We start from the raw sequence: 12,032 nt of genomic DNA, 5'->3' as shown, positions 1-12,032 counted from the left end.
AAACGAAAACGTACCCTTATTGTATACAGCAATCGTATATTAAATTCTCATCGACGTAGGCCTACCATAATGAGAACAAGGGTACTTAAAACGAACTCTTCATTTAACATGAAATTGTGGACTTCAAACATGCCCGAATGAAGACTGATCTCAAATACCGATTTGATTACTCAAGAATGACGTCAGTAATAGTAGTGGAAAGTCAGATCGAATTTCAAAATCAAACTCTGCAATTTATGACTTTATATTTGCACTGTGATTCTCTGTCTTTATCCATCCTTAATACAACACGCACTTGTGTTTGTCTTTTGTCTTTTCTGTCTTAATGCAAACAAAATATCTGATCTTAAATTAATATAGATTTTCATGGGCGCCAAATATATTTTATTTAAAAGAAAACAACCTTTGTAGCCGCAATATATCTCTAGAATATTTAAAAGAGATGATTTAGATGTAGCACCGGTTGATTCTAAAATCTTTTAAGGGGGGGGGGGGGGGGGGGACTGTACACTAATATGCCTCAGTCATACATATTTTGCTTGAGTATTGCCGCGTATTTATGGCAATCCGTTTTAATATTTTACCTTTTTCTTGATATCAAGAAATGATTTTCTGTTGTACAGCAATGGTAATTCTTGATATCAAGAAATATGAATACATATTGCTCCGATTGTCTCATTTTCGCTCGCGTGAACATTGCCAGCACAAACCACTGACCTCTACCTCCTACACGGATCATCGCACATTCCCATTCACTATACGTTACGTACTAAAAGGCTGTATTGTCTGACCGTTCATGAATATTCATGTTTTTGCTAAACTCGGCAAAATGTTTGCTTTTACTAAATGGAAAAATTACGGTGGGGGGTTGGATGAAATGGACAAAACGAAATAGGCAGAAGTGATCTGTGATAATTCATGCTTTTTATGTTTCGTGTGCTCGACCTATAATCTTCAAATCGCTTGGTAAACTGAGTCCAAAGTTAGACTTGTTTCACATGTGTATTATAGGCAATGACGAGCTTGCAACCTATTTTGAAAAATTACGGTGGGTGAACTTTCAAAAGTCAATGAGACATGAGGGCTCCAATGAAAGAGCTAGTGATAACGTACGTCGGGGTGGATGTGCTTTTCGTTTAAACAAAAAATGAATTTTTAACGATTTTTAAAAAAAAAACGTCCATAGGCTAACATGTTAGGCTGCTGAATCTGACCATGCTCTGACGATAGGGGGCGTTGTGAAATGAGACTAAACGGAGCCATATGAAATGTTAAAAACGACTTGCCAAAAATACGCAGCAATACGCAAGCCAAATACGCAAAAGTGTGACTGAGGCTTAAGGCCTCCCTACGAAGGTTTACGCATTATCAGAATGAATCAATTCCTTCCATGTTTTTCAGGACCTCTGTGTGATCTTTCTCAACCACGTGGCCGGTTCTTCTATATCTTCTAGTTTTCTTCGGAACATGCAGCGGAAAACCTGTCGAAAAACAGGATGCTTCCACCCAAACAAAATCGGATTTAAACAGCTAGATAAATTAAAAATGGCGAAGCAGTACGTGCCGAGGAGGGCGCTCTCACTCACAATCAAAGAGAGTGACAATGGAATAAAACACAGTGCAAAGACACACAATACAAGTACCATGTTCTTAGTGATTTTCGACTCCAGTTCTAAATTACGATCTTGCGCGGGTACAGGTACTGCGATACGCGGCGATTCGCTGGTATCTGGGATGACGCTCACGCTCCTCTCGCCTAGCTGCGCAGAACTCTCTCTGCGCGTGCTGTGGCTACGCAGCTGTCTAAAATGGCGTCGAAGGAACAGATATATCTTGGCGTATATAACAGCCACAGTTATTAACAGCACCAGCAGGAAACATCCACACATCGTGTTGAATTCAGGACTATCATAGAATAAGCATATCGTATCTTCATTTAGCCCTGCAGTAGCGAGATCAAGAAGCACAAATAGAAGGACTAAACTGAGAGGAAATAAAAAGCTGACGCTGATCATGACAGCCATGTTTGGCTTCGAAAATACGCGTTTAAAGGTATGTGGTTGCTTAGTGATGAGAACAAAGCGACACAACGCGATGAGGGTCATGATGAACGAGCTTGCTCCGAGAACGGTTGTAGCCACGGGTCCGACGATCTTGCACATCACCATGAAGGCCTGGGTACGAACCCCAGCTAGAGCGATGACCTGCACAATGAGGGTCGAAGAGTTGATGATATCGGAGATACTCAGGATGACGACGAACGCGTTGGTGACGTTGCGAAGCTTCCTGGAAAAGAACACGGCGGTGATTAGGAAAGTGTTCCCTGAGATTCCCAAGGCTGCCAGGATGGCGAAGATAGTAGCAAGAGCAATTTTATGACCTTCCATTTTCCAACTGTGTCAAACCATTCCTGGACCCTGTTTCACAAAACTCGATATCAATAACAAGTTACAAGCTACTGTTATAAGCTACTGAAATAAAGGCATCTGATTGGCTGAGAACAAATTTGTCATAGAAATTTAGCATTTGTTATAGATAAAAGTGTTATGAAACGGGCCCAAGATCAGCAACTGTAATCCTTCCAATCAATAGATCGTCATAATAGCGTAACAATGTTTGACATTCATGATGTAGAGAAACCATGTATTGTTCTAAAGAAATAACTGAAACGATTATCCATCCCACTTATAACGGGAATTGTTAAAATGATCCAATATGACATCTTTTGGATCATCACGAAATTTAGAGTAAACAATTGCCTGTTTTAGAAAAAACAGGGTATGCAATTTCATCCGTGTATACAATGTAAATATTTGATGTGTTATGACTGATTAATCGCGCAATGGTAGGTTCGCTTCTGTCTCCTCAATCATTTATTTGTGCTGAATATTGCTAAGCACTCATCAAGACACTCCAATACACTGACTGAGAGACTCTGTAGATCGAACGAAGATAACAACAATGTAGCAAGGTTCATGACCCTTTCCTCAACGGATAAATCTTTACGATAGTATGAAGTTAATTCAGTCTCTATAAAGGAATTTTTCGTTGATGCTGTAGCTGATTTCACTGTGCTGTTGCGTCGGTATATATAAACGACGACTGGAATTAAACTGTCAAGTAAGTCTTGTAAAATTAACTCTCTGAAAGTTGCGCGATTGAGCTGCTATATGTCTACGTTTAGAAGATGACCCTTCCCAGCTGTTCATCATGTTCAAAGTGTAGATATGAATCTTGGCCTTGCGGTCGAGATTCCGGGTTCAGAGTGACGTGTCAACTCGAGCTCATCAAGAACTAAGTAAGGTTCAATCTGTATGTTAAATGAGAGATAACAAGAACAAAGTTTAATTCAAGAAAATTAAACGTCTCTTCGTTATATCTATGAAGATTTGTGATTAGTGGACTCAATCGGCATAATTGATATATCGTACAATGATCTACGGACGTTCATTACAATGTCATGTAACAAGTGACGAATGCCATTCGGGTCTAGGGATTTGGGCAAGTATGAGTGATTCAAACAAAAAGTTACATCAATGACTCGCAATGCATTTGCGAGAGACATTAGAAAGTTAAAAGATAATAAACTTTAATGTTGCTACAGCTACATGAACAAATGTACATTTTCATTGAGAAGAGCTGCCCGTGAAAGGAGATGGGGTTTCGTTGGCAACGACAACATAGGTGACAGGCACCTTGGCAGAGATGGGGTCCACATCAATAAGGCAGGACAAGCTGTTCTTGCCTCTAATCTACGCCACTTTATTGAGCGACCTCGAGGGCCACCTACACCTACTCAGCAAACGTCCTACGCTGAAGTTGTTGGATCTTCAACGCAGGATTTCGAGATGATTGCTCCGAGAGGGAGGCTAAAGTCTGCACCTGCTCTTCCAATGTTTCCACTGACAAAAGCTCAACAGGGGTGGAACGAGCATCTACGTCTCGTCATGGCAACATGCAGTTAAACTCTGTCTCTGGTACTGGCATACTACATCATAATCTTCAGGATCAATCTCATGAACTGAATAAGAGTAACATTAAACAGTTGGAAGGTGGTTCAGTTCCTCCGTTTAGAAACAGGGGCTTAAAATTTGCCCATTTGAATATTCATAGCTTAGTTGCTAAGATTGACGAACTTAGATTACTTCTGAGAAATGCATCATTTGATGTTATTGGTTTAAATGAAACATTTTGCGACTCCATGATTGATGATTCTGAATTGTATATAGATGATTATATTTTATTGCGTAGAGACCGTACGAGACATGGTGGTGGTGTGGCTGTATATATATCCAAGAGGTTCAATTATAAAAGAAGGGATGATTTGATTTCTTCTACTTTAGAATGCCTTTGGTTTGAATTGCATTATCCAAATAAGTCTCCCATCCTGGTTGGAGAGTTTTACAGACCTCCAAATTCTCACGTTGATTTCTTTGAAGAATTAGACGGAAATTTGGACTCTGCTCTCTCGGAAGATATGAGCTGTATTATTTTAGGTGATTTCAATTGTGATTGTATGCCACACCAACTTGATCTGAATGCTGAAAAGTTAATGTTTTATACAAATATGTACGGGTTAAGTCAGCTAATTGATACTGCCACAAGAGTTACAAATACCTCTTCTACTTTAATTGATTTGATATTTGTATCAGACAAGGAACTTTACAATGAATGGGGAATATTTGAAACTAGCATAAGTGATCATTATTTGGTGTATACGGTTCGCGATTTTAGTGCAAAGATCCATAACAAATCCGAATACGCAGAATTTCGCTCGTTTAAAAATCTTGACGAGGAGAAATTTTACAGTGAATTGAGAAGTACTCCTTGGCAGGTCATAAAAGATATAGATAATGTTGATGTTGCGTGGGATATGTGGTTGACTCTATTCAATAATATAATCAACAAGCACATACCAGTATGTAAAAAGCGGATAAGAAAAAAGGCATGTCCATGGATATCTGACGAGATTGTTAAGCTTATGACGGAACGTGATAAAGTTCTCAAAGCTGCTAAAGCTAACAAAAGTGATGATCTTTGGGACACCTACAAATATCTAAAGAATACAGTTATTCATCTCATGAGGAAAAGAAAAAGAGAATATAATGCAGACCAGATCTCGCAAAATCATAACAATAGTAAGCAAATGTGGAGATGTTTGAGAAACCTTGTGCCTAAGTCATTACCTATATCTCCCAATAGCATAAATGTTGATGGTGCTAATGTGTCAGACAATGCAAATATTGCTGAAGCTTTTAATGACTTTTTCATTTCTAATGCTACTAAGATTACAAAGGACCTGCGAAGGAATAAGTGTCAACTGAGAGTAGACGAGGACAATAATATTGGTCCAACTCATTCGCAATTTAATTTGAATTTGATTACTGAGGATTTTGTATTGAAACAGATTGATAATCTGAGTATAGATAAAGCAACTGGTGAAGATCACATCAGCTGTAAACTTTTAAAGATGACGAAGAATGTTATCGCAGAGTCTCTTTGTGATATCATTAACAAATCCCTGTCTACAGGAGTTGTTCCACGTGAATGGAAAAAGGCTCGGGTAGTACCAATATTCAAATCTGGAGATATTTCTTCTTTGAATAATTACCGTCCCATTTCGATATTACCTATCGTGAGTAAAATTATAGAAAGGGCCGTCCACCAACAACTCAGTGAATTCTTGGACGTGAATAAATTATTACACCCTAATCAGTCTGGTTTTAGACCTAAACATTCAACAGCTACTGCCCTTGCAAAACTTGTAAATCAATGGTCGTTGAATATTGATAACAAAGAAATTTCTGGAGTTGCCTTCATAGATCTTCGTAAGGCTTTTGATACTGTTGACCATGAGCTACTTCTACATAAACTAGCTTGTATAGGTTGTAGTAATAGGACTATTTATTGGTTCAAATCATATTTAGGGGATCGACAACAAGTGACCCAATTCAAAGGAGCCAAGTCGCATCCATCAACCATCAAATTAGGTGTGCCACAAGGTTCAATTCTTGGTCCCCTTTTATTTTCAATATATGTTAATAGTCTACCTGAATGTACTCCTGAAGGTATCATAGATATGTATGCTGACGATACGACACTTACCGTCAGTGCAAATGATGCAACTGTTGTGGAAGAAAAATTAACTGTTGCGTTAAACAGAGTCATGGCATGGATTAAGGAAAATCGTCTTGTTCTTAACACTGAAAAAACTTGTGTCATGTTAATAGGCTCTCCTGCTAATCTCAAGAAAATTGAATCTTTCACCATTTCATTAAACGGCAATTTGATCAAAAGAGTTCAATTCACCAAATGCCTAGGACTTTTGATAGATGAAGAATTGAAATGGTCTAAACAAATCGAAAACGTAAGTAAACTTACCCAGAAAAACATTAGCATGATAAAGAGAGCAAAGAGTTTTTTGCCTCAAAAATCCTTAAAGTTACTTTATAACAGTCTAGTGTTGCCACGATTAGATTACTGCTCTGTTGTATGGTCGAACCGATTTCATTCTCATACAACTAAGCTGCAAAAAATTCAAAAGAGGGCCGCAAGAATAATATTGAACACGACATATGACACACCGTCGGCTGATTTGTTCACAAGTCTTAAATGGATGACACTAGACAAGCGGTTTGAGTTAAGTCGCGTTATGATGATATATAAATGCGTTCATAACTTAGCACCCTCTTACCTTCAGGTAGGCTTAATCAATCCTAATGATGTACATGAGCATCATACAAGGCAAATAGACAGTGGATGTTTACGTGTGCCTAGATTTCACACTGATTGTTATAAGTGTAGCCCAATTGTTTCTTCCATATTTGAATGGAATAAGCTAGATAATTCGTTGAGAACGGCTTCCTCTGTCAATTCATTTAAGAGATTGTTTAAACAAAGTTGTAATTTGTGAATGGCTCAGCCGTACATACACTACGTGCATGTTCTGTAATATTTACATGTCTTATTCACATAATTGCGACTTAATTAATATTTTCCTATTGACATTACTGCTTACTAGGTTAATGATATATGTTAATTTTGCAAACGAGTATTATTTTTGTAACTGTTCTGTATAAATGTTATAAACGATGTAAATATGTTCATTCAGGGCCCCATGGAAGACCACTACTTGCTGGTGAATGGGCTACCCTGTCAAAAGATCAGAAATAAATAAATTAATAAATAAATTTCAGTAATTCGGTTACTGACAATCATACCTACCATGCTATGCTCTAGCATGACATACTATTTCCCTCTTAATTTGCTACATGATAGTAAAATTGTCGCCTTACAAATCTAGGATAGTATCATTTATTAAAAGGAATCGGACACTAGCCAGGCTCTGCAAAAATCTCCCCAAACTAAGACTTGTACTACTACTACTACTACTACTACTACTACTAATCATCATCATAATAATTACAAAACTTCTAATGATTATAATTGTTTATCCATGGAGGGTTCGTCAGTTTCAAAACTATTCTTCCTTTGGGCATTGCAATTATTCCTACCCTAGCTAGTGATTGCCAAATACATAGTTATACCTGGGTGGAGAGTGGTAATTGCGGATTAATGTGCTGCCAAATGAAGTTAGTGCCGGGCTGGGATTCGAACCCTTAACCTTCGGGTTGAAAGTGAAGTGAACGAACCACTTAACATACAAAGCCATCTCCAAGTTACCAATCAGGTGGAATCTCACACAGGATAAAACTAGACAATGCTTACCAAATAATAATCTAGTTTTTACGATGCGCTATATACGAAATGCCGTCTCTAAGCGCTTTACGTATATCATCACCCCGGTCATCCGATTGATTCACAATGTGCACCATCTCCACTCCCTGGTGAGCATTTCTACCATATGGTCACCTTGAGAACAAACGAAATTATCAACACAAAGGCTTTCGTCATCCTACCAGGTCCCCATTTCTCTCATGGGTATGGAGTGGCAAATATAAATGAATGCCTTGCCAAAGGACATTGGCGCGGTGTCGGGGAACGAACCCACGACCTTCATATTTCAGGTCAAGTGCTTAATCCACTCGACTGCGACACCTCTCCCAATGGAATATAGCGGGCCTCAGATGCTAATGACTTCACACTTTGATCGTGTATCATTATCTAATGTGACATTCCACCGTGGTTGCCCATCAGTGTAAGTGATGAATACAATCAAGTTAATGTATAATGTGACGAGCAAACACGGACCCCAGCCATAATGCATGGATGATTACAATAGTTTTCTAACGCTAATTTGATTAAAACGTTACATGGTGATTCCAAACACATTAAATACAAGTTTATAGCAATATCAATGCATGTGGACCTTTGAATATCTTACCTCGGGGGATACTCAGATTTGGTTTGGACGGGGGTGTGCCACTCAAGCCTCGAAACCCCTACCCATTTCTAAGGGTCCTTTTGGGGGATTTTCTCGAAGTTAAGCCCATTTTTCATAATTTTGGGGTGTTTCGAATTTTGAAAAAACCGGACCCATTTTTAGGAATATTTTTATAAAAAATGGGACCCGTGTTTAGGGATTTTTCATGAAAAAGTGACCCATGTGTGCCTCTATGCAAATTATTTTATTCACCTGTCACAAATAATTGTATCTTAAAGGAAACCGAACCCTAAGTAATAACTTTACTTATTCTGAGAGATTTATTATATTATTGCCCATAAATCTACAAGATTCCCCACCAAAGTGTATGAGAGATGTATCAAACAAAAATAAAGTACAGTTTCTCAGCACGACATGGGCATCGCCATTTTCTTGATAATGTGACGTACTATGCGAAGTCGTTTATCAAGTGAATATATTCAAATTTATGGATGCTTCTTTCGCAGACATGTGTGGTGATGAATCATTTCATTCACCTGCTATTATCCTTTGTACTATAATTGCCAGAACGCAAATTGCATAAATAAGTTAGTGCTCTTCTTGGGTGAAGGTTTCTCATAAATGAAATAGATTTGTCAACTGCTATAGTGCAGTATTTATAAATGAATTTTGTTACCCCTTTTATTTATTTTTCACCTAATATAATTTCTGTCATCTCAGTTACTTTTTTATTTTATTGAAAAGTAAAGGATTCGTTATTGATTAAAAAATTCTTTCCAACTAAAGCTTGGTGCATGATACATGTACAACTTCAACAGGTACGTCACATTTTCAAGAAAATGGCTGCGCCCATATCATGATGAAAGGCATCACATCATGCCAGGAATATCTTCATTTATATATATATATATCTTGTACATTTTCGTAAGGAATATTGTATATCAAAGGACAGGAATACATCTCATTTTTCATAATACCTACACTTATTCTTTGGGTTTAGGTTTCCTTTAATAGTCAGAATGCAAATTGCATACAGTATTGATGTGTAGGACACACACAATGACTAGCCCGACCTGCACATATATGCACTTTAAAATACAGGTGAATGGATCAGTTTGAGGCACTTAACGAAGACGTATGCATTACATTTGATGTCATTACAGAGTCGGCCTATTAATGCTGATGATGCTGACGATGGTGTTAAGAATAAGAAAAAGGATGAGAGGGAGAGGGGAATGGGGGAGGAGAGGGTTGTGAGATGGGGGAGGGGGAGAGAGAGAGAGAGAGAGAGAGAAAGAGAGAGGGAGGGAGAAAGATGAAAACAAATTGTGGAAGAAATGCCACGACCTCTCCAAGACTCATCTCAAAATTATTGGCCTTGTAATATCGCATTCCTTTCATCAAGTTTAATAGTCCTCTTCCCCTCCCAATTCCAGTGATCGGAGTACTCCTTCAATTACATGAAACACCTTACGCAATTGATCACAATACATAGCAATTACCGTGGACGATAGTGTTGAAACTAAGTGAATTCCACTTTAAAGTGACTCGGTAACCGTTTTCATTCAAATTGTCTTTAATTATACATCTAGCGTTGAAGTCACTACCTTAGCACCATTATCTCTCATCTGAACAATGTTACCCAGTCCCTTTAATGGTATATAAATGCTATGCTGATATCAGAAAATGTACCTTCGTGTTCTTCACATCACGCTCGACAAACAGCAGAGGAGATGTCTTTTAGTGTACAAAAGAACATTTTTCGCTATTGAATATGATGTATGTGGAACTCAAGCCATATAGACTAATTGAACTAAAACATGTAGAGGGCTGGACTGCCTGCTTTCTTTGTGTTCTTGTCATTTGTCTGTGATCTTTTTAAAGGCATACATAGCTTGAGATGGCGAGATGGCGAGATGCAAGGGCATATTGATGAAGATATGATCATTAAACATTCTTTCTTCCCCCACTTTGTATTTAGATACTTTATGAAGAAACAAGAATCTGTATACATGACTCCATATTCTCCTACGATTTCATTTAACAGCGTCATATACCTTCCCCACCCTTCCCGGTTGCTATCAACTCAAGCATTCATGCTTATGATATTCGGTCTCTGCATTTATCTGGATTCTTTGATTTACCTCCATATTATTAAGTTTTCAATTTTAATATGCATTTTGTGTGTATATCAATTACATTATACACTTATATTGTTATTTGAATATTTTGTAATAGATTTGTCAATTAATGCAGAAAAATCCACCAAAAGAATATCAGATTGAAAGAAATTATGAAAATTAAATGTTGGAATACCGTAAGAATTTCTTAGCTAATTTTCCTTGAAACATTTGCGTAAACATTAAGGATTTATGGCTAATAACAAATGGCATACGATTCGAGCTCTGCGTAAAAATAACGATTTGTATCTTCAATTCATAATGCTTATTGGTTTATCCTGGTTTTTCACACCAGACAATTCCAAACTTGTAAGACAAAATAACCGGAGCTTATTAGATTTTTCTCAACAAGTCATCTTTACTTGAAAACCTCGTTACTTCAATTTTAAAATGGAATTAACTTTCATTTATGTCCTCAATTCTTGATAGACGTCGTAAGCTGTTTCTTTTTTTTTCTCTCTCTCTCCAAACGAGAGGATTCCGGAGATAAAAGCAAATAATTGGAGCTTAGTCTGATTTCATAAAAGCCTTCAGTACTCGAAACACTTGTAACGTCAACGTAAAAGATGTAATTGACCTTAGATTTGTAGGGCCTATGAGTGGTTTAATGGGCCTCATGCGGGTTCATAAGTGGACCTTGGAGCTGAATGTCCAGCAGTGCGGGATGACCAATTCTGACCAATGGATTTTTAAAGACGTTTCTGAAGGGGGGAGGATTTTTTTTTTAATCTGACAAAAATTGTCCACGTTAACATCATTTTTGGTTGAATCCGGTTTCTCGGAAGAGAAGAGAAGCAAGATATTTGCACTCTCTTCCCCCAATAAAAAGACGACCAATAACCAGATATAAACAAATTTAGTATACGTTTCTTTTAAGGGAACTGTTTTCCTGCAAAAACTCTTTCATGCCTCAAAAGACTGGGGTAGATGGGGATTGGGGAATTTTCCTCTTAAAATGCTAATACACAATTGTTCTCAATATGAAATATGGGTGACTATTTCGACTACTACATCCTCCTACATCGTGAGCATAAAAAGAATGTAAAATACATCCATATATCCATCATTTAAAAAAGGAATTGGTTAAAAGCATTTGCAAAACTCATTTGTTCACAATCGCTATTATTTTCTCAAAATCAACCTTGGGGCAATTTCAATACCAGTTTGTATGTGCCATACAGACTATGTTCGGATTATAATACGTCATTGTCATGTTCGCCCATTCTGATGGGTAATGCACAAGGCTATTGATATTGCCTTAAATGGATTTTTAGATGTAGAACTATCGTGTTTCCTTAGAAATGCATATTTAACCTGTTTTTAGACCTATTCACCTGGAAAAATATTTTTGAAATCAGATTATAATTCCACGCACCTATTTACCACGAGATGATTCCCTGTAAAGAAGATATTCTTTTGTTGCAGGTGAAAAATAAAAATCGTACATTTTCAGCTTCTTTTATTCAGATTGTCTTTATATACGATTAGGGTGGAAAACGCTCTGAAAA

At 37.5% G+C, this 12,032-nt stretch overlaps 1 protein-coding gene across 1 annotated transcript; it reads right to left on the bottom strand.

Annotated features, from left to right (window-relative positions):
• Positions 1-1,337: 1,337 nt before the first annotated feature.
• LOC763809 (G-protein coupled receptor moody-like) lies at positions 1,338-2,387 on the bottom strand. The gene is made up of 2 exons (XM_030993292.1): positions 1,682-2,387; positions 1,338-1,348 (listed from the first exon to the last, which is right to left on the bottom strand). Exons 1-2 carry the CDS (start codon positions 2,385-2,387, stop codon positions 1,338-1,340), a joined length of 717 nt encoding a protein of 238 aa, XP_030849152.1.
• Positions 2,388-12,032: the final 9,645 nt, after the last annotated feature.

The sequence above is a fragment of the Strongylocentrotus purpuratus genome, unplaced genomic scaffold (assembly GCF_000002235.5).
Source record: "Strongylocentrotus purpuratus isolate Spur 01 unplaced genomic scaffold, Spur_5.0 spur5_scaffold_20, whole genome shotgun sequence".
NCBI lineage: Eukaryota > Metazoa > Echinodermata > Echinoidea > Camarodonta > Strongylocentrotidae > Strongylocentrotus > Strongylocentrotus purpuratus.
Note: the sequence above shows the minus strand (reverse complement) of the source record. Positions and strands in the feature narration are given on the sequence as shown.